The sequence below is a fragment of the Typopeltis vanoorti genome, chromosome 22 (assembly GCF_054136105.1).
Source record: "Typopeltis vanoorti isolate ZY-2024b chromosome 22, IOZ_Tvanoo_1.0, whole genome shotgun sequence".
Lineage (NCBI taxonomy): Eukaryota > Metazoa > Arthropoda > Arachnida > Uropygi > Thelyphonidae > Typopeltis > Typopeltis vanoorti.
In genome coordinates, this window is record NC_143570.1 from 81,300,185 (window position 1) to 81,323,921 (window position 23,737).

Genomic DNA, 23,737 nt, shown 5'->3' on the forward strand with positions numbered 1-23,737 from the left:
AAGATTTCTAATCGTAGCGTTCATTTCCAATATCCCCGTCTGGTGCAGAACTCTAAACACACCCCGAAGGTGTGTGATGCTAAACCTGTTATGACTGAAATCGTGGACGCCTCTAAGTGAAACTGGAGCAAAGAGTGAAGACCTTGAAGGCAATGTGGTTTGTGTTGCTCAGTGTACAGGTTCGATAACTCGGAAATTTTAACCCGAGTTCATGGAGTTCACCGTTCTCGATCCCCCTATTAACTTGCTGTCGAACAGCAGCAGTCTAACAAGTCATCCTGACAACAAACAGAGGCAGGCAGACGAACGTGCACCTCCCAGAATAGACAATGAACGACAGACTGTTGTTTGTTCATGGCGGGGGAAATGGTAGGTTATCAGTGTAACAGCTGTCTCGGAATTTACCCTAGAAGTTTAAGTCTAATAGAATTTCACACTCCGCCACGTGAGAGACGAGATTACGTGAGTTGGATTCACAACAAACCTGGCGTCGGTGCTTTGCTTGGCTTGTATATTGACGGAGGGCGTTTGTTTAGCGACTTAACTGTTTGTCTTCTGTTCAGCTTCTAGCCAAGAATGGAAACAAGGGGAACGGGAGAGACAAAGAGCTGCTAAATTGTAGAATTCTGTGTGAAAGAATTAGATAAATTTAGAAAAGAGTCTCAAATAAATCCAATTTAAAATTGGTTTGGGATTACTAACAATACAAAATGAAACGTTGTCCGTTCAGAACGTGCCAGGAGTGTCACACCCGGTGTACAAGTGAATATTTAATGAATGGCACTCGCGCTGGGGATTGGCAAACGCCTCAACAATGGAAAATCATATCGTTTCGAGGTAAATTACAATTCCTCGGATTATCGTACATTTCAGGAGTTGATTTGTTAACTGAGCACATCACCCACTGACTAGAAATTAATAAAAAATAAAGTTATGTGGATTCGTAATCCTAATAATCTTTTTTCGATTCTAGAAATACTGTTCATGTATATGAGTTAAGTACGCATGTTTTACTTATTTGGTAGAACAGGTCCTTAAACATGGGTCATCGTCGTAGAGAATTGACATTTCCGTGTTCAGTTTAAGCATCCTATAAAATATACTGTACACAATTATGTATAAAATAGTCGAACCATATTATTGGATCATGACAAACAAACACAAAAGTTGTTGGTACCCTAATACGGTTGGCATTCAAGATTAAAAGCGAAGATGATGGTATTAGGCCAGAAGCAACCAAGACTATGAGGTTAGTCTGTGGTTCGTTTTGGGGAATCGAAATTCTGCCATCTCCGTATGAGGCAAGTAATTTGTAAAGTTATGGAAGAACACAGGTTGTTTCAAATAATAATTAAGAGGAAGAAGAGTAAATTCGAGGGCTTATTCGCGCAATCGGAATAACTACAATATCCTGATGGTTGTAAAGGCCCAAGGTGTTGAATGTCATCTAGTCGAGCTCATACAGATGTAAACAGTTTTTTTTTCGTTCAATACTTATATATATAGTGCATGTAAACGCAATTTTTGCGAGCCTTTCTCTCATGGTGGGATAGAAGGGGAAATCTTGGTAACCCAGTTCACTGATTAGAATAAAACCGGCGTTCTTCCAAAGTTTACAGATATTATGAAACGAATTTAATCAAGCCTGTCGAGGATTTAAATGATTTATTTGTTTCTTTTCCGGAAGTAAAGTAGTCAAACATTTCTTAATTAATTTCTCAAGACATGAAAATTTCTTCCTTTCTGCATATTCTGTCACTCTTTATCTTTTGACTAGAGGATTCTGTTCTTCGGTACTTCCACCCAAAACTGATTTATGGTCCCACTCTGAGGATTTCATTGTCATTCGTTACGCTCTGGGCTCTTATCATATTTGAGTTCATTGTTTTCCCCCTCTGTCTCACGCGAAGCAAACGATGACGTGACCCGCGCGTAGCACGGAACCTTATTCAATTAAAACAATTAGACATAATTGCCTCAGCACACAATACCCGACACTAACTGGGCTCAAATAGGCGCACATAATTATAGCAGTCTTAATTACTACGAAAGTCTCATTCCATGTGTTCTTCCCCCACCCTCTCCTTGCAATTTCACGAAAACTTGGAAGGGTTAGGTTATTAAAGTGTGCTGAGTTTATTATCCTCCCTCTCTTACAATCTTTTGAATGCTCAATGTACGTTGAATATTCACCGAAGTTCCACTCATGAATAAATATATATATCGATAACGTCTTGCACTCTTTCTTATCTTAATTTGAACTCTGTGAATATTTCTTTTTTTGACATTACTTACAGTATATTAATTTATGGTCTAAAGTCGAGTTTAGACATTGTGAGGCCATTGTGTTTTATTTCCTGTTTAGGACCTCTGTCGACAGCGCATGGCTAGCAAGACTAATGAAAAACCTGAGCCAGTACATTCGGGGCAGTCTCCTAAACGAGTTCGGAGTTTATCCCAGAGTGAACCAGCTCAGCAAAGTTCATCCAGCCATTCTTCTACATCCTCTTGGTAAGTACTGATTCAATTTTTATATTTCGATTCCCCATCAACTCTTAATAATAAAAATTTACTCGAAAAATAAGTCTTGCAGTGCCTAATGGGGATGCCTTGAGGTGTTTTATTTCGAATAAAAATGTATAAAAGGACAAACCTAACGAACCTATCTAAGCAAATTTAATTGAAACTCGCCGGAAATAAACAAATCCTTAATAATAATAATTTCATTAAGAAAGCTAACTAGTTATTATTTTTATGGCTATTTAGCCTATTTTTGTTTAGGAGTGCCCCTTTTTTATGTCACTAGCTTTTTACTCAAATTTTAGGTCATTAATGATGTTTTATTCCTCTTATTCTGTCTATATGAAACATCAATAATGCCCTAAAATTTGAATAAAAAGCCAATGACATTATAAAAAGGGGGCACTCCTAAACAAAAATAGGCTAAATAGCTATAAAAATAATATTTTCTTAGAGGAGTAATATGGGAATTTTCCCAGAAATAAACCTAAGCTATCTAGTCGTTGTTGAGTTTGAAGGAATAGATATATCTGCATATATATATATATATATATATATATATATATACACACACACACACACACACGAGTGTAATACAATTAATAGAATAGTTTGACTGGTTAAAATCAATACAACACAATCTTACTACAACTGAATTCTAGGACGCAAAGCACCTTTGTACGAGTTTTTGTAACATAGACATAATACACGAGCTTCATAGCTTTAGTTGCTTCCGAAATCCAAACTAACTGCTTTCCAACCACTGAGTCCAATTTGTACCTTAAATATATTGACAAATAGCACTAAACAGAGTGGATTTCGGTTAGCAACTCAGGCTATGAGGTCAGTATATTATGTGTGTTAAATGCATGCTCTTCCACGGTAGAAACAACCTTTCCACCTCCAAAACCATATAAAGGTCTTCAGCTCGATGGGATTCGAAATGAAGTCTTTGCGACTGAAGAACAATAATCAGCTACACAGAAATGTTTTAAAAAAATTAATGTATGCGCTGCGAAGGTCTGGAATATGTGTTAAGAATTGCAAAAAAAGCTATAAGCACCTTTAAATCCCAGCATGCTATCTCCTCTTTCCTCCCTCCCCGCTTTGAGGTGGCTTTCGCCAAATAAAGCTCGTATCAATTCGCGAGCTGTGTAAATGCATTCCAAAAGAGTGTTAGATTATTTAACATGTTTGTGTATTAGCTATGATAAAAATATTCAATAATTGATATAAATAAACAAACTGTAGCCCCTTTAGGTCACTGAACAATACAGTGCGATAAAATACACATATTATTCGTATGGATGAGATGCAGTCATACCGAGTAAGCATTGCAAAGCCCTTTGGCCTGTAAATAAAATACTGAATCGAAAGCAGCTGTTAGCCTTTTAACAAAGTGACTCCTTATTTGCTTAATTTGCGAGCAGGGATATTCTTGGCCAATGGATCATAGTTCTCCCAGTGACCGCTGGCGAAGAAAATTTCATTATAAAACGTGATAAAGTGGGTAAAATATGACAGCGTAATCTAGGATCTAATTTATTTCAATTTTCTATGATTCTCTTTTCAGTTAAATCCATGTTCAAGATTTGGGAATACTTTCTCTCATTCCCTTTTTTCTACAAGCGAGCCTGTAAACATTGAGAGATGCTTCCTTACGGTAGGATGGCAGAAATCTCGGCCTACTAATGATGAGGGTACATACAGCAAAGGGAAATCCTTTTTATTCCCATTTCCACCCGGTAATTGATGTATAATGGTGTTTTTATGATGTATGTACTTGCCTCCAGCACACCACGCCACATGGTTACACCATTAACGAAAGTAGACGCAGAGAGGAGGAGTTTAAAGGCTGCTCAAAATGAGGGAAGCCAGAAACACCGAACTGCTGTTTAATATTTAAATTACTAAGCTCAAATAGAGGGAGGACGAGAAATGTAGCAGAGCGATGATTACGCAACGTAGATGGCATCTCTTTGTTGCATCGTCTATCCCTTCTATGGGCAAGACGAACGCCAAGAAATTAAGAGAAAACTACGAGAAATCCAACGAAAAACTTGTAGGCACGGAGTGGGATAGATAAATTAGGCAGAAATACAGATTATACGTGCGCTAGGGCAGTGAAATCATCCAAAACTATTAGATTAGGAAGGATACCCAAAACAATTTCAGATTTTGTGATTATTCATTCTTCAGAAATGAATTTTAAATGTGCTCGTAAGGGAATGCAGCATTTTATTTTAACTAGATAACAACCTTTAAGTTTGTTGGAGACTAACAGAGTTCAAAAAGTACCTGCGGCCTATGAAGGGAACAGCGTCATAATTTATATTCCGATTCCAGTCACTAAAGTTTGTAGAACTCTCTTGCTGAGCGTCATGATAATGATAACTACATTTCGGGGCAAGCAGCATCAATTCACGATTATGTTTTCAATCACTTTGTGCTAAACAGCTTGCGATTGAACCATACGGAACATTGTGCGTTAGCGGAGAAACAAAGGTTAAGATAAAGTTCAATTGCAGTTTAATCCAGCGAAGTACTTAAGCTCTTTGCTGTATTAAGTACCTCATCGGGTTAATGTGTGTCCCCACTGGTATAGTCTAGAAACGCAATAAACAAGAAAGATTGCATCACTGCTAAAGGACACTATGACAGTATTAATTAATAAAAAAAAAAAGAAAGTTTGAACTTCTGCTTGCGTCGGATTTGTTGGTTGGCAACCACTGAACACAATTTAAGAGGGAAATAACTTCTCTTTTACACTCTGGCATGGACAAATTAATTTCTTAGACCGTTGCGCTCTTAATTACTCTATAAATTTATACTATGAACTTAGTGTAGTAGCACTGGCATACGCACCAGAAGAATACTTTTTCTTATTGTGACTTTTTTCGCCTTATCTTCCCAAACTATTAAACTAGAAAACAAAGGCGCTGGTAATGAAAAGCTCTGGACTTGTGCGAAGAAAGCGACAAATATGTTTGTGGCGTGACAAGTTAACACAATCATAAAAGGGAGACAAAATACAATATCGCGATTCCATGTCATCACGTGCACATTAAATTCCCTTTTCCAGTCTTGCAACTTTATTAATATATAAGTATCCTAGGCAACGCACGGCTTCTTCAAACCGCGGGGATTGAGCCGTCTCAGGAAATTTAAATTAATTGCAAAAGTGGAGTCTTAAGTTTTGGGACCAAAGATTCGCGAGGCTCCTTGTTTTTCAGCTGTGAGTTTAAACATAAGCGCGAATGTTAGTATGAAGAAAACTAAAGAATAATACTTTCTCTTTTTTTTTCAATCATTTTCACGCGCAGTAAAAATTATACGATGTGTAAAGAGAAGAGAGTTAATGTGATTAGAACCGTCACCTTTCACAAATTCATGGAATACTAAGAAAAATGAAATTATCGAACTGCTTATATATTATCCATATTTTATACAGCGATGGTTAAAATTATTAGCAAACTAGTTCGTTTTTTTTCCTTTAAAAAAAAAACCAAACTTGTCACTGCCCAACTGAACCCCACTCCTCCCCTACATGAGACATTCAGTCGTAACTGATTGAACTACGACGGCATTAAACGAATGCAATGATTATTAATAATAAAAAATATATTAATTGGAGCATTCTTAAAGAATTAAAAAAATTAAGTTAACAGCAATACATCAGTGGTGAAAACCGTTAATAGCGTTCCTCATCCAGCTTTAAACTTAGGAGAGTGAGTTTTTTTTTTTATTATTACATCTTTTATGATAATTCCACATGCGAGAGGTTGCAAACCCTGTGGTACATTATGACCGTGAGTTTGAGGAGTTATCTAATCCATCTTTTTCAGTCCTCCAAAAAAGCAAGGTGGTGGTCTGGCGCTCATGAAATTCATTCATGCCTATAGTACGAATACAGTATTCAAATCCGCAACGAACAGAGACTATTTACTAGGCCACCCAGGCCCTTCAATATGGGGAATTATAACAGAATTTATTGGAAAAGGAATATACGTTCAGTGTGGTTAAACATGACAGTACTTACTGATATAATATAGTGATGATAGAAGTAGTACATCATGTTAAAATCTTCGAAATTGGGTCTTGGCCGAAAAGGATGCCACAGCTATTTTATGTTGCTCATTCCTTGTAGGTTTTTTTTTTGGTGGGGGGGGGGGGGACTAAAGAAAAGCAGCTAATGGTTCTGTATAATTTCTGAACCTATCACATTAATTAATATTCAAATTAATTTTAACTTTGAAAATATAATTATTGTAACTATGATGATGTACTAGCCTTTAAAACATAAAAAGGCATTATCTGTGATTCAAGAATATACCTTATTACATCATGCAAAATATATATTTTATATTTATATAATTTTAATATATATTCAATATATATATATATATATTTAAAAGACAGAAATATTTTTTAAACGTTATTTGGAAGATTCTATGTAACTTCCACTCACGAAAAGAAGCCTATAGTACATTAGTACCTTGAATAGGATAAGGATAGAATTTTTTTCTATTTCATTTATTTTTTTTACCTAGTCTAGAAACTCTTCTGTAGAAACCAAATGAAACTTTTTCTAAGGCACTTCAGACCTCCAATAAGCAGGGCGGTAGTCTCACATCATGCCTACGGTGAGATTTGAACCCGTCTCCTGTTGGTTGCAGGTCAAATACGCTAACCACTCGGCCAATCAAGCTGGAAGCGTCAGTGGGCATGCATGGATAGTTGAGGGTGATCTTCCAACCCTATATACAGAAAAGTATAAGCACCTTAAACGGTTTCTAATAATCACAATCTCCTTTTTGCCAACTAACCTGGAAGTAAAACGAAGTTGCTTGAGATTTACTGCACAGAAACATTAGTCTGATCTACTGAGAGGCCTCCATTCATGTAGTACGAAAATACAGCTAGTTTTAAACAGATATATCGTTCTTATACCAGTAATGTAAATTAATTCTATAGACAGTGTATATGATAATTTGCAGAACGAAGATACCGGATTCAGAGTAGAGTAAAATGTGTTTTATACTAGTTCTTACATCATGAAGGCAATTCTAGCCAAGGAATTCTTTGAGTTTATGTAGTGTTGTGGAAGGGCCAAAATTACATAAATCGGTAACTTTACTCCCGGAAACCAAAGTGGCTTTATGCTTCCAGTAAGCAAAATGTAGTGGTAGTAGCACATTGCATATATAGATTCGTCATGCAAAGAGGTTTAAATACAGGGTGTTCGGGATAAATTTGACATATTTATAATTAATTATATTTTTCCGTAAGTTACATGTATTAACACACACTTCTCTTCATTTAAAAGTTTGGACCCTTCTTCATTCATATACAAGATGTCAGAAAGGATGGATAGCTGGAACCCACCTGAATCATGGAAGAGAATAACTTGTATCATGATGATTCGTGCCCGCCATCAAAATAAGGATATTACGACTGCTGCCCAATGCTCCCTGAATACAGTAAAAACAATCAGGCATGAACTAGAGACTTGCAATGGTGACTACGATGATGTAGCAAGAAGAAAGATCCCTAGCAGACGATCTGATTGCGTTCGTACAGCAGAATTCCTCGCAAATCTGCAGGAACAGGTGTTGAAGAACCCTGGCATTGGAATTCGGGCTTTGTTCGTGGAGTTGCTAACTGTAGTCAAGCCCTGGATAACAAGGGTAGCCAATGGTAGGCCGTATGTATGGCAGCAGGATTCGGCCCCTTGCCACACCTCTGGGAAAAGTCAAAAATGGTTGTCTGAAAATTTCTACGACTTCATCAGTCCAAATGTTTGGCCTCCAAACTCCCCAGACCTTAACCCCATGGATTATTTTGTATGGGGCGCAGTTGAAAAAGACACCAATCGCACTTCCAGTAATACAAAAGCCCAGTTAATGGATAAAATTAAAACAGTTTTTGCGGCCCTTCCCAGGGAGACTGTAGCATCAGCTTGTTCGAGGTTCCGAAGCAGAATTGAAGCTGTGATCGATGCTAATGGTGGTTATTTTGAGTAAATCTTGTTGATAGTATTGTAATTAACTCTGCCTGTAATGTTTTTTTGTCAATTCATTAAATTTAATAGATACAAAGAAGATTTTCTTTTTCCTTACGAAACTGTCAAATTTATCCCGAACACCCTGTATATCTATGGCCCAAAGAAAATTCAAAGTCACAGTCCTTTCTGTAGCAATGCGAAGACTTTGTTCATCTGGCCAGTATCTGTTTGGATTGTTTTCCCAATAGCGGATAGCGTGGTTTTTGTGTATATAATATAAGAACATGGTTGTAAGCGTACTACAGAAGCTTGACCTATACAGGAATCTCTATGATATCACGAGAATTTAGTTGAACATATTAACATATATATATATATATATATATATATATATATAGCACACATATTTTTACATAAGAGAAAAATTCACTTATTTTTTAACAACTGCAGAATTTCCTGTCAAGTTTCTTCACTATAAGACCACATAAAACAAGGAATCCAATAAATTTCTGGATGAGAAGGAAGATTTAAATGAAGCAGAAGCCTGTCAAATTTTCAATCAAGCCATTGACAAAAGGAATAGATTCTCTAGGGTTGTCTTCCTGAGATGGATGAAGATGGAAGCCATGCATGTCTGTTACTTTTGAGGTGAGATTATAGTTGCCACCATTAGAGAGAAGCCTTAACGACAGTTATTGTTTTAGAAGAAAATCTGTGGAGCATAAAGTTTGCTCCACAGATTATGCACGATGGACAATTATATGGAAGACATGGAAGTATCACTAATTCTTGAAGGCCTGTACCTAGACCTTCCATATGTTGACATCCTTATTGCATTTCCTCACATGATTAATTAGTTCCATTCTAGAAACGAATAAGAGCTTTCCTTTCCCCGATTCTCATCCAAAGACAGTATGATAAGCATTTTGCAGAAAAGTTGGCACAGAGGGCGAGAGATGCATGGATGTTACTTCATATTATTATTCGTCATAATCAAAAGATTAGGTCATTGTGAAGTCATTATGCTCTCCATTCTCTGAATCAAGAATATTCATTAAGTCTGCTTTCCTCTCTAATAATTATAACTGGTATCATCTCTAGAACAACAGAGGTAGCCTTCATCCTCATTCTCCTCAGGAAGACACTTCTAGAATCGCCATTCCCTGTCTGAAAAGCTCACCAGACTTCTGCAACAAGTTAATCAAATCTTCCATCCATCCGTTTTTCAAATTAGTTTAATTTCTGCACTCACAAAAAGGATCAAATTCCTCTTTCTATATCCAGGATTTTACAAGGATTTCTTACTCTGGCTGTCTCTCGTATTATGATCAGACAGGTAGATCTGCGCAGGTACGTTTGCGAGAGCGCCAAGATTATATTCAATTGAATTGAATCTATGAGTCCTCAAGTAGGTCTCACTAATGATGCTATTTCTACTAGGCATAAATTGATTTCGAGAAGACTGAAGTGTTATATTATAGACGTGAAACTTATATTCGTCAACGGAATTTAAACAGGAATGACTGCTTCAAACTTTCATATTTGGAAGTTATACAGCTTAATATTCCTCACTGGTCTGTTAATTTTTTTTTTCAGTAATTTCACTCCAAAGAAATTAGTTTCATGGCACAAATAGAGTTCTGGTCTGGCATATAGTATTGTATATTTTAGCATGCATCAATTATTTTCAATTATTATTATTCTCTAACTACTATATACTAATCGAGAAACCACCAACACTTGTGCAATCATATTTCTCATAAAAATTAAACAGATAATATAAATATATATATACAGGGTGTTCGGGATAAATTTGACAGTTTCGTAAGGAAAAAGAAAATCTTCTTTGTATCTATTAAATTTAATGAATTCACAAAAAAACATTACAGGCAGAGTTAATTACAATACTATCAACAAGATTTACTCAAAATAACCACCATTAGCATCGATCACAGCTTCAATTCTGCTTCGGAACCTCGAACAAGCTGATGCTACAGTCTCCCTGGGAAGGGCCGCAAAAACTGTTTTAATTTTATCCATTAACTGGGCTTTTGTATTACTGGAAGTGCGATTGGTGTCTTTTTCAACTGCGCCCCATACAAAATAATCCATGGGGTTAAGGTCTGGGGAGTTTGGAGGCCAAACATTTGGACTGGTGAAGTCGTAGAAATTTTCAGACAACCATTTTTGACTTTTCCCAGAGGTGTGGCAAGGGGCCGAATCCTGCTGCCATACATACGGCCTACCATTGGCTACCCTTGTTATCCAGGGCTTGACTACAGTTAGCAACTCCACGAACAAAGCCCGAATTCCAATGCCAGGGTTCTTCAACACCTGTTCCTGCAGATTTGCGAGGAATTCTGCTGTACGAACGCAATCAGATCGTCTGCTAGGGATCTTTCTTCTTGCTACATCCTCGTAGTCACCATTGCAAGTCTCTAGTTCATGCCTGATTGTTTTTACTGTATTCAGGGAGCATTGGGCAGCAGTCGTAATATCCTTATTTTGATGGCGGGCACGAATCATCATGATACAAGTTATTCTCTTCCATGATTCAGGTGGGTTCCAGCTATCCATCCTTTCTGACATCTTGTATATGAATGAAGAAGGGTCCAAACTTTTAAATGAAGAGAAGTGTGTGTTAATACATGTAACTTACGGAAAAATATAATTAATTATAAATATGTCAAATTTATCCCGAACACCCTGTATTTCTCGTTTATTTCTAATGTTTTAGATTTTTTAAAGTCGTTTAGTCATCTTTTGGCACTAAACGGTCTCATAGAATCACAACTTTGTGTGAATGAATCAATATCGTTTGCTGAGGTATTACTGCATATAAACAGAGGGTCATAAATATCATATGGAATTTGTCCTCTGATATTGGAATATGATTAAGTGATAATCACTTATTACTTAATTTGCACTCTGCAATCCAGAAGAACAGTATAATCTTTATGCAAGTCCGTCGTGCGATATTAACCAACGCTGAATTTCTAGAAGCGAAATGTATAACATATTCCGAGATACATCACGTGATCATTAAATGGGATTTATCAAGTCTGTTCGTATTTCCATGCCCATAAATAGGATCTTTGCGGAATGGTAGGATTAATGGCGAATTTCAGTTTTGAAACCGTACTAAAGAACCTGGATGACAGCGTCGGTACAGTTTCATGCAGTCGCTATGAACAGCAAGGATATTGGAAACGAAGTAGAGAAAGATGCAAGAAAAGATAAAGACGTTGTTCTCTAGCTAACGACAAGAGAGAGAGGAGGGGAGGAAGAAGTGGAGACGAAGTAATTTTCCGTCAGTGGGGATTTGTCATCATTTTCAGCGTTAAAACGAGATAGGATAGGTCACTATAGCAACCCCGCACGCGGAATTAAGACCTTGTTTATATCACATAGCTCGAGGCACGTCCCGCTGTGATTACGGCTACATCTCCTATAGAAAATGCCAGTTCATGCATACCAAGTGGACTAGCAAGCGTTGTTTGGATTTGTAACATACTTAGTAGGAACCAGCACAATGGTGTTGGCTGCTCTGCTACTACTGGGAAGGCACCCAGCTGCACGATGCCCCTCCATAGTTTTGCTCTCTTCCCACCTCCCCGTTTTCATTTCCCTCCCTTCTTCGTGTCCTCCCTTTCGGTCCTGTGTGACGGCGCGTCGGTAATTAGCTGCCGTAATTTGTCTTGTGTAGAAATTTTAAATGACTCAACCATACCAATAACATATCCAATGTGGCAGAGCCTTAACAAGTAGCGCGTCTATTGTTGGATCATTACAGAAAACCCGCGTCAACGTTAGCAACATTGCAGTCTTTGTGTGCAGTATTAGCGAAGATAGGCTTTATGGAAGGAGATTAAAACTCAGAACCGCTTCGAGCGTATTGGAGAGAACAAAAAAATTCTCTTCCCTGTATGCACTTTTTTTTTTTAATCTTAAGTTAGGAACGTTCATTGAAAAGACCTTCGCACTTAAAATTGTTTAAAGGAGGCGAAACATTAAGAATCCATTACTAATCTTCCAATACCAAATGTCTGACGTATTCCTTAAGATTAAGAACTAGCAAGGCTTAACAGAAATCCCTTTCTAGACAGTTTACCTCTTTAGCTATAGCATTTTCATATTCCACGAATACAAATGGCTAACCGTCATATGAATGTTCTAAAAACCCAACTAAACTAAATAGTTATACTTATTAACTATAAAAAGATTATTAATATTCTGAACAGGAATGAGAATGTAACCTAACCGAAGAGAGCATAAAAATATTTAAATAAAAGCGATTAAAATATGTTACATTCATTTTGCTAAACTTAGAGAATTTGTTCGCTTCGAAATTTCTCCTTAATTTGCAGTGCACTACATACGTTACCAATTTTCTTCTGTGATCGCACCAGTAGTGTTTTCAATTATTTCGTTGTGTCCTCTGCAGTAGGCGCAGAAGTCTCATCGACAACAACAAAGGCGCAAAATGTGAACAAACGCAAGTTGTTATCGAAGGCCATTATGCGCGTGTCACGTGCGATGATAGGGTAGGTCATGCACCTTTCCAGACAGCTACAAATTTGGCGCGAGCTGCTAGCAGTTGACAGTTTCAGTATGCAATAACAAAAGTTGTCTGGTATTTGTGCTACAAATATGGGATTTGTGAAATTAACCATTTTGTTGCGCGTCACTGACCACGGCCGTTCAACTCGATTAAGGAAGCGATATATATGCTGCGCATCTAGTGTAATATGTACAGCTAGTAGATGACAGAAAAGATTTTGATATTTTGTAAGGAGGTCACCGACCTCGAAGCCTGAATTATAGCGGCACTAAGGAAGTGATAATTGAAGTGCATCTGCTGGCTTCTTTAGCTCAAGATTTTTCTCATTTATTTGTCACATACATATATCTTTCGAAACAGCAAAGTAAAGACACATTTATGCCATCGCTTTCCGCATATGTTTCCCCGTCTACTGGAATGTATTTCTTACAGCTTGTAAACACATTAGGAACTCTATTTCCTCAGCCGGATAGAAAATAACGAAAGCCTGCTAATTTTAATTGCAAAGTGACTTCCATCTACACTGAAACGCCATTCTAATCTCGTCAGCAGTTAGGTTCCTGTCAAAAGAAACTGCACACAGAAATGGACAGGGAGCAAATCTGATATAAACATGAGGACGAGCTGTGACACTGCACTCGATCACTGAGGATACAGCGTTCTGGTAGATCCCCAGGATACTTGCAAAAAGGTAGCCATTCCTAGAAATACATAAAGAATAAACAGCATACCGCGCTACGATATCCGATGTGCTGATGCAAGCTACCAGAGATCTTGACTAAAGACATCTTTGATGGTCCAGTGATTGGAAGAGACCGTCTCACCGAGAATCACTTGGGAGCAGTCTGATGTTACCTGAGGGCCTCTGCCTGCATCATATCCATCACTCCTCTGTTAGGTTTTCACCATGGCAACGCAGCAGCAGGCAACATAGCCAGCAGCTTTCAAATAATACACGAGAGTGGAACCGATTCTGTCCGGTCGTCATGGTGATGCAATACATATATGATCGTGTCTTGGTGAAAAAGGAGACCGTTCTTGTGCGCGACAGTCTTACTTTCCTTTGGATCAGATACGATCGTCTTTATTCCATTATCAAGCTACGGCAGATGTGTAAGTGCGAGCCTTTGATTCGTTGCTAGGTTTTTAAGCTTGTGCCTGGTTTCGCCGTAGTGAAATGTGGAGTCTTTAATGTGTTTCTATTTGTCATTAGACATCTTAGAGGCTGCCATTATTTTACCTTCTCTTACTATGACATGATTCGTTAATAACAACAATAATAGGAAAAATGACGCTCTTCACAGTTTTTCTTCGGATAATTACTTGACGGTAAAAAGCTGTAAGAATTTAAAACCCAGTTAAAATATTTCATGCTGATCTGTTTTAATCGCTGATCGTTTTAAATGTTTTAATCGCTATAGTAAGAAACGACGTGCGTTTTACAACAGTCACGGTGTCTTTAATACATCAAACAACTTGATGCTGATTTTGCATTTAGTAATCAGAGAGTGTTTTCTCTTGTTAATAACTTACATTCTGTACTGATTTTGGCTGTTTACTATCACCAAATAAATCGCATTCACCTCAAGTTCACATTGAAAAAATGAGTTTTGCTGTTACATAAAGTTATAAAAATCTGTTTCTTCAATTTGAAATATTTTAATTAGCATTGACTTCATATCTCCGACTTTGTTCGTTCTCATGACTCCTGATTAGATGAGATCACAGGAGAAGAAATTTAAATTTTGTAACCATCGGTGATCTTTGCGTAATAATGTGATCACGTGCTCTGGTTTAAGATTTTATCTTAGTGCAGCTAATGGGCATAACACTTTGGTTGGAAATATCTGGGAAGAAGTACGTGAACATGTATAAGGAACTTTAAGGGTGAGTTGGTCAGTCTCGTACGGTGTGTGACCAGAGAGAGAGAGTACCCTCAGTTTACAGACATAATGCACCCAAGTTGCTTCTGGTGCGATTGTAATTTAAAATAAAGTTTCGTTACCAAAAAGTGCAAAAAAAATAACATGCGCAGATTAAAAAATTTAATTTCTGTATAAGTGCCTGATGAAAATTAGTATAGTGGAAACGCATTAGTTAGTTGTTTGTTGGTAGGCGCCACCTCCCTTCAAAACTTTCAGAAATTAAATACGAATGAACTCTAGTTAACTTACAAAAAAAGTAATCCATAATATCTACCAATAACGTGAGAGATGTAAAGTTTTAAGATTGCGCCTACAGAAAGTTTTCTTATGGTATGTCGCAAAATGTTAAACTTGAAGAATGCAATACTTAATGGTAAATGAAAGTTCAATCGTACACGTATTGCAGCTAATTTCGTTTATGAACTATTCATAGAGGAGCACGTATAAAGGAAAGGTACCCGTCCAATCGAAGATTGCGATGATCTTTGTTTTATTTAAAGCTTACTTCTTCTTTTTTTGCCTCAGTCACTCTGTCCTTCGTGAAAGAGAACTTGTTGTATTGCTCCAAAATTAATCCGAATTATTTAACTCCACAATCGCATGGCTCTACTGAATAAAATCCGATTTTTTTTCCTTATAAGAACATTAACATCTCAGAATGATATTATGGTATTGCCATCTAAGAATGGCCTTGATTACACATTCCTATCTGATCCTAATATCCTATCCTCACGTGTAGACCTACACATTCTGCCGTGTAGGCATTTGGAACCGAAATCCTACAGAATAGGTTGGTTACTCTTTATTACTGGAGGTGTCCTAAGTCAGTAGAAGCGTATGTTCACGGGGCCGGTTAGCCTGTTCTGAGGGACGAAAAACCCGAGTTTCCGGGTGAAAAAAAAAACCCTAACTCCGTATGAGACCGGCTAACTCACTTTTCGTCGAAAGAGACCAGATAAAGGTTCCTCACGTCACTGACGGAAATCGAACCCAGGTATTTCCAACCAAAGGGCTTTGTCTATACCGACTGAGCTATGGAGGCTCGATTACACATATTGAACATTAATAATGTTTACCCGTTTTTAATAGCATTGTTTTCAATATTCCATCCATCGAAGCCGTGTGTTCATTCGCCTAATTTTCCAAAATACACTCGTGTGGAAGTATTTCGAAAATCTATTAATTTTACAGACAGTGTTTGATAACCTGCCTCTAACCTCTTTCAGATATTCACATTTGATCACAGTCTTCTATTCTGCCAGTTCTTGGCTGATTTTTCTCGTGTTCCATAATATTTTAGTCAAGCGACTTCCTATCATATTCAGCCTTCATATATAACTGCCATTCTAAAACAAACTGTACCTAAATAATTTAGTCGAAATGTTTTACTTGTTTTACACGTTAATCGTTGAGAATGCAGTTGGTGTTCTGTTTACCTGTCTATATTTTCATTAAAAAAAACTAATTTTTAATTTGTATAGATTTCTTGAAAAGGATATCATATGCACAGAAAGAACTGACACAATTTCTTCGATTCTGATATCATTTTAACTTACCTTAACAATGTGATCCGAAACCTACAGTGGAAGTGATGTAAGGCAAACTGTATCTAATTTAACATAAGTCATCTCCTGCACACTTTTTAATTCTAACTCCTGACCAAATATAAGCTACATGTTGCGTTTTTTTCGAGATCAGCAAAGATTAAATAGAGAGAAGTTTTATGCATGCGATACTCCGATTTTGATTTTAACTCTTGATTTTGAGTTTAAAAAACGTCAGGAAATCGTTATAAGGACTAAGTGAAACTTATTGTTCCACATTTCGTAGCCTTTGCTAATATAAATCTTTTAGGAAATAGTCAAGAAGAAAATTCCTCTAATTCTCACATCTAATTTTATTCTCTCTCTCTCTCTCTCTCTCTCTCTCTATATATATATATATATATATATATATATATATATATATATATATATGAACTCAGATCATCTGGGATTCGCCATTCTGAACAAGCATTTAGAATGATGCGAGTCTGGCCATCGCAAAACCTTTATACCACTATATTTGAAACAGAAAATCATCCACCCCAGAAGTTTTTCCATATTTCAGGTTTCTGAATGCTTTTTCTTCATCAAGTATTAATATGTTTTCCTGATTTGTTTTATAAATACCATACACGAGAGGTTGCAGAACGCATACCATACTGGTGCCATGTGGTAAGCAGGGCCAATTAATATTTTTTGAAGAATACCTGAGTAGACTTTTTCAAGCAACTGGAATGAAAGATGAAAAACAGATTCAGTAAGTCTACATCCAATTCTATGTCTCCTAATCATAGAATTTATCAAAATGACTATATCCGCCCCATCTTTCGCTGATCCAGATTTCTTGAATAATCAATCATCTTCTAGATGAATATGAAACATCGCCGTTTTAATTGCACTCACACATTCATGGTTCGTAAAATTGTTCTATTCCATCTCCATGTAGAAGAATTTATACCAGTTTCAGAACCATACTATAATCTTACAGTTTTTATTTAAAGGGATCTTGGTTGTTTCTTCGTCTCAATAATCCCAATTTGATGGACTAGTGTATAGGGCCTCCTCCAGCAAGCGTTGGATTAAAATCCCATTGTACCGTGGATGCTTGTGTGTCAAAAGGTAACATATTATTTTCATCGTCATTACCGTGCTTAATACAGGCCCGAAGTTGCTTTAAAAGTTTCCTTTAGTGTCTAGAGTAGGAATTCTTGGATTATTTAATGTTTGGCTTCTCATAGTACTATGTTCTTGATTACTAACTTTTTGTGGGTAGGAGTGAGAAAAAATTGAGTTATTTTTCTGCTAACTGAATGTGTTTTCCGTTGATGAAACTTTAGCAGCTGATAATTTCCACCCTTCTAGATGAAAAGAACCAGGAGAATACCTAGCTGCCATAATTTACACTATATTGTATCACCATAAACATATATTATAGTTTCAGCCAATACGGAAGGGGAAGTCCCATAGCATCATCAGCTCATTTTAATTCGTTCGGTACTCGAGCAGATACCAACTATCAGAGTTCAAGCGTACCTCGATAACATGAGGATTTGACATTGGGTTAGTAATCCTGGTCCAGGCGGGGTTCTCTGCATTCTTATAAACTATATGGAGGTCTTTCAGTTCCGGACATGGAAAGGTTTTTCCTCCCATAAACCAGCTGGAAGAATACGCACAATTAACAAAACTCTATTCATAGTCCGAGTTGCTGCGGTGATAAATCCAAATAACCAACCTATCGCCGTATTTTAGTTCGACCCCTCCCACACCCCAAACGTTAGTCTTCACAAGTACTGTTATATACATCATTGAACTCTTTCGGAAGACACAAATATATCAATGATTTAAGGACTAGTCTGACATTTTACAAAACTTGTAACTCATAAAATAGTCCTTTTTTTTTTCAACGCATGAACAATATTAATACTGCAGATTAAGAATTATAGTAGGCGTAACGTGATGCTGTTGGTATATTGCAGGAATGAAGAACCAGTTACGTCCAATATGGATATTTCCACAGGTCACATGATCCTGGTAAGATTTATATTCTGCCATTAATTACAGCACTAAAATTAATTTGCATATTTAATCGATTTCCCCACTTTATAAAACCTTTTTTTTTTTTTTTTTTGCTAAGATGTTTACTTAAGAAATTGTCAATGAAATAACTTCCTTGTACTTTCTCCTTTAGTCCTATATGGAAGATCATCTCAAAAACAAAGACAGATTAGACCGAGAATGGGAAGCGCTATGCGCTTACGAAGCCGAACCCTGCTCCACTACATCTGCAGCCTTGCCACAAAATATCAAGAAGAATCGGTACACGGATGTGATGCCATGTAAGTATTATTTTGGATTACCTTTCATATCTGATATTTATATGGATTTTCTCTTGTGAAAATAATCTTCTCTTCGGCTAACCAGAAATCGCATGCTTACAATTATTCCATTCTAACCGTTTATAATTCTCGCAACGTCTGAAATATATTTGTAATGATACAGTTTTCTAATGCCAGTGCATCCTCCTTCTTTTGCAGACGATCACTCTAGGGTTGTTTTGAATGACTTGTCTAATGTATCCGGTTCCGATTACATCAATGCCAGTACTATTGTAAGTATAATCAAGTTCTTGCCACATTAATAATTTCACTCTCTTTGCTAGTAACACTTATAATAGGGAAGATGAAACGAAGAAAGTATCTCATATTAATATTCTCTAAGTTCTAGTTCATCGAGCAATAGACTAGTACTAGTGAATCAAATAGGCCATTTCGAGTACCGATTCAAAATGCCCGAGTCTCCATTACGCCTTTCGTCATTAATAATCATATGGGAATGCGTTTTCAAACGATGAAGTGAATTAACATGCATCCATTTGGAAATTCTTATTACGCATGCTAGTTCATATCATAAATGAATACGCACTATCATGTTTAATTTTAAAATTAGCTTTTTCAGATCATTTTAAAACCTAATTTTCTCTCGGCTATTCAAGCTCAAAATGTAGTCACATTTCAATCCTTATGGATTCTCACTTAATTTTCTTTCCACGAAAAACATTCTGCCAGACTTGTATTCCCCGTGTTGCTTAAAAGTGTGTAACAGATCCTTAAAAATCCTGAATAAGATGGAATTCCAATCATAAGTGGAGTTTCAATCCTGATGCAATGTATATAACAATCTACGACTTCTTTCGGTTTCAGAAATTGCTCTTTGCTTGTTGATAGGTTGGGGGATTTAAAGATTCGTTTATTTATTACATTCCTTAATCTGTATACATAAAACAAACTGCATTACTTTAGTTTTGCGTATCATCGAGGCTGTGGATAAAAATAACTTAACACAGGATTTCTATTCTATTGATGTTCTAGTAGAAACACTGACTCAGTACAAATCAGAATAAACGCCGCTTTAACCATAAATAAATGTTCTGCATATAGTACAATTTACGAACGTTATTGTCAACATGAATTTTATTTTAATGATAGGCGCCATCACAAAATGTTTCTACTGACATTCATTTACTTTTTTCCCCTTCAATCTAATCAAAACATGATTTTGTTTCATTACAGACAGATCATGATCCTCGAAATCCTGCTTACATCGCTACTCAAGGACCACTTCCGCATACTGCTGCTGACTTCTGGCAGGTAAAAAAATAAATAAATACCTTTCTCCTAAGCTCATTGTTTTAATTTTTTTAACCTGCATTCGTTTCATTGATGACGTGACAGTACTTTGCTGTAATGGCGGCAATTTCTTTTAAGTTCATAGTGTGCTTTGGTACCAAATTCGCCTCTTCCTTTTCCCCAAGAAGAGAATAAAATAACAAGATTGGATTTATCGACATTTTATGCACTTTTCCAAATCATTATTCTTACAACTTTTATTGAGGCATTCGTCCGCTCTTTATTTTAATAGAGAGGAAATTGTTATCGGAAAGGAAATCGCGACCCTCATCAAATCGATAGCTATCGATCAGTTTACCAGGCAGGTTAAATCTCGAAGAATGTCTAACATCCAAGTGTGTTCCTACTTTAATAATTCGCTTTTGAAGTATTAACGAAGACCGAGCCTTTAAAATGCAGGGTTTACAGCAGCTGCCGATTTTCCCACCCACATTTTTCCCTCTTGTGGGCGGAGGCGCGAGGTTTGCTGCACTGTTTACACGAGTTCGTTACCGAACTCCATCTTTTCTTCGATCACGTTGGCAACAAGTTGAAATTAGCCAACGGTATTACCAACTGTTGGATGTTAGAGGATGGAGTACTCTATCTATTTTCCATTTGCTCCGAAGATTATTAACCAGAGTGAGGTCTTAAGAAGAGCAGCTGCTTGCGTGGTTCAACATCTCCCACGCTACTTAAGAAAAGCAATTATAATTGTAATTAGTCTTGAAAGAAGTGGGTAATAATTTTTCCTCCTTTCCATTTCATTTTTTTTTTATTTGAAGATGCGATCATTCAGCTGACGTACACGGTAAGCTACGATCTGAAAGTAGGTCTTAGTTGATTGCCGAATTCTAAAATTTAAGTACAGCAAAGAAATGGGGGTAGTTTCAAACGGTTATTCTATTTTGTCCTTCCTAGATCTCATCACTATGATGAAGAGAGAAAACCTCACATTACAGCAAACTAAAGTTTTGTTTTTTGATTTAAAAACTTAGCCGTACGTTATCTCGCATCGCAAAATATCAAAGTAGTCATCTAAAATTATGTATGTAATGAAAGATTTAACACATTGCACAGATGGAATTTTAACGATGTTTTAATTATTCGTGCAGATGATATGGGAACAAGGAAGTGTTGTGATAGTCATGCTGACTCGTCTAATGGAGAACGGAGTTGCCATGTGTCACCGCTATTGGCCTGAAGAAGGAAGTGAAGTTTATCATATCTATGAGGTAAGAAATGTGGGGGCTAAAATGCCATACCAGAGTAGTCAATTACGATATGATATTCTGTTTAGCATTCGTCTCTATTTGAAATATCTAATGTTCTTTCTCCGAATAGAGAATGCACGATTAATGCTTGTAAAAATTACTTTGTGGTATTATTTTGATCTGGCTGCACATTAGAAGCGTTTGTGTAAACTCCCATGGTTATAAGTGACACAAGTGCCGACTGTAATTTCGCGCGGCTGACAAGGTCTAATTAAAATTATGAACTGGCGTAGCCTCAAATGAGAACGCAATAAACATACATTTATTCATATGCGTCCAATAAAACTACCTGAGAATAGAGAATCTGATTGTAATGTTTAGCCCCTTTTGAGACTACTTTAAGGGTCCCTCCACTGCACTGTAGGGCGAGAATGAGAGGAAAATGCAGCCATTTAACTTGCAGGCTTTTAAAGTGTTCCTATGATTTATGAAGCGGGGCCGCCTTTAACACAGTTTATGAGCTATTAAATGTCTTTATTATCACAGAGGGAATCATGTGGCCAAGTCGCAGGGGTCGATTGCAACGCTTCTGCACAATGTGCCGAGAACTTGCGGTACACAGAGAGAGAGAGAACGCCTTTTCGTTTGTAATTGAAACTGCGGTTCGGTGTGAAACGCAATCCCCCCCCCCCAAGCCTCTCTTTCTCTTCATTCCCCTCCGAAGATAAATGGCTCTGTGAAGGAGTCGCTTCCGGTTTTAATTCTACGCGACATAAAACTATAGCTGGGTGTAAAAGAGATCACAGCAAATGACATCAGACAAGGATATTTGTGGCTTGTTCAGCTTCCGGTACAAGCAGACAATAAATGATTGTTTCAGTATCGTTCGAATAAAGAAGAAACTCTAGCACTGTATAACGCCACGAAAACTATTCCACGTTTTTTTCAGACTGAAATGATTCAATCGTAATACCACACACTATAAATTATGACGAACTTTGCATAATCATTTTCTGCAGTGGGAAGTATTCTTTTTTAACAATCGATTGGAATAAGTTGATAAAATAAAATCTCAAGTATTTTCCGTATGGACACACATTTTTTTGAAGAGTATTATCGTTCACAGGTACTGGAAAATCAAATTAACAGCCAGATTTTTACAATTGAATCGTAATCGATTCTGCCAAAATATTGTCGGCAATGGTAATCCTTCAATGACTAGGAAATCATCTCTAACTTTTGTTCCAATTACTTACCATGAGAATGACACATTAGCCTTGATGTCATCACGAATCGCTTGTAGTCGAGGGACAGACGTACATTTTTTGTCAGAAGTTGGTAAACTTGCATAAAACTATTCAGATACCATCCACCTGTCGTTTTGTTAAGCTCACCAAATTCATTGAGAATTCACTTATGAGTTCCCGTAAAAACTCTGGCTTAAGTGGCTACCATATACCGTACTACAATCATGATGATATTTATATTGAATTTCAAATCATTATAGAACATAATTTAATTGCAAATAGGAATTTTACATATCCTCTGCGATCAATACTAAACTATCAATGGGTTGCAATTAATGAGTACACTAAAAGAGAAAAAAGTCCCCGCTGGACAAATGAACACGTTCTTACATAGCGACAGCTAATAACTGGTTTATGCATTAGTTTAATGCTAACACTCATCTGTAAAATGCTTTACGTGCGTATGTAATAATTCTCAGAAACTTAACACACACAAATCGTGAACTAGATCGTATCCAATATTTTTCTAATTTTAGATACTACTTAAGTGAGGAATTTTTGATATTGTTAACTGCGCTTTAAAATATGAAAGTAAGTGATTCTCTTAATTCTCGAACTTTCTAGGTCCACCTGGTATCGGAGCACATTTGGTGTGATGATTATCTTGTAAGAAGTTTCTACCTGAAGAACTTGAAGACTAGCGAGACCCGTACTGTAACTCAGTTCCATTTCTTATCGTGGCCAGATAACGGAGTTCCTAGTTCCACAAAGGCACTGCTGGAGTTCCGAAGGTATGGTTGTGGATAGTTTTCGTAGAATATTACATCTGATGGCGGTATATATTTCTCTTAGTACTGGTAGCTACCGCCACTTCCCATATTTACATATAAAAATGTCAGATAATTATGAAAGTCACTAGGAGTGTAAACCTGAATATGGATGATTACTGTGTATAACACTTTCCGTGTAATCCTTCTTAACTCTGACAAGGCCGAGGTTTACTCACCGAACCCATGAACATTATTTTTCTTACATATAAAGAATCAGCTCATAT

At 36.9% G+C, this 23,737-nt stretch overlaps 1 protein-coding gene across 2 annotated transcripts in view; it reads left to right on the forward strand.

Annotated features, from left to right (window-relative positions):
• IA-2 (tyrosine phosphatase IA-2) overlaps positions 1 to 23,737 on the forward strand; it is a 392,148-nt gene that overhangs the window by 354,464 nt on the left and 13,947 nt on the right. For both annotated transcript variants that reach the window (XM_090411727.1, XM_090411728.1), the window contains 7 exons: positions 2,366 to 2,511; positions 18,534 to 18,588; positions 18,746 to 18,893; positions 19,092 to 19,165; positions 20,127 to 20,204; positions 21,338 to 21,457; positions 23,308 to 23,474. In XM_090411727.1, coding sequence (XP_090267853.1) covers positions 2,366 to 2,511; positions 18,534 to 18,588; positions 18,746 to 18,893; positions 19,092 to 19,165; positions 20,127 to 20,204; positions 21,338 to 21,457; positions 23,308 to 23,474 — 788 coding nt within the window. The remainder of the gene's footprint in view (positions 1 to 2,365; positions 2,512 to 18,533; positions 18,589 to 18,745; positions 18,894 to 19,091; positions 19,166 to 20,126; positions 20,205 to 21,337; positions 21,458 to 23,307; positions 23,475 to 23,737) is intronic.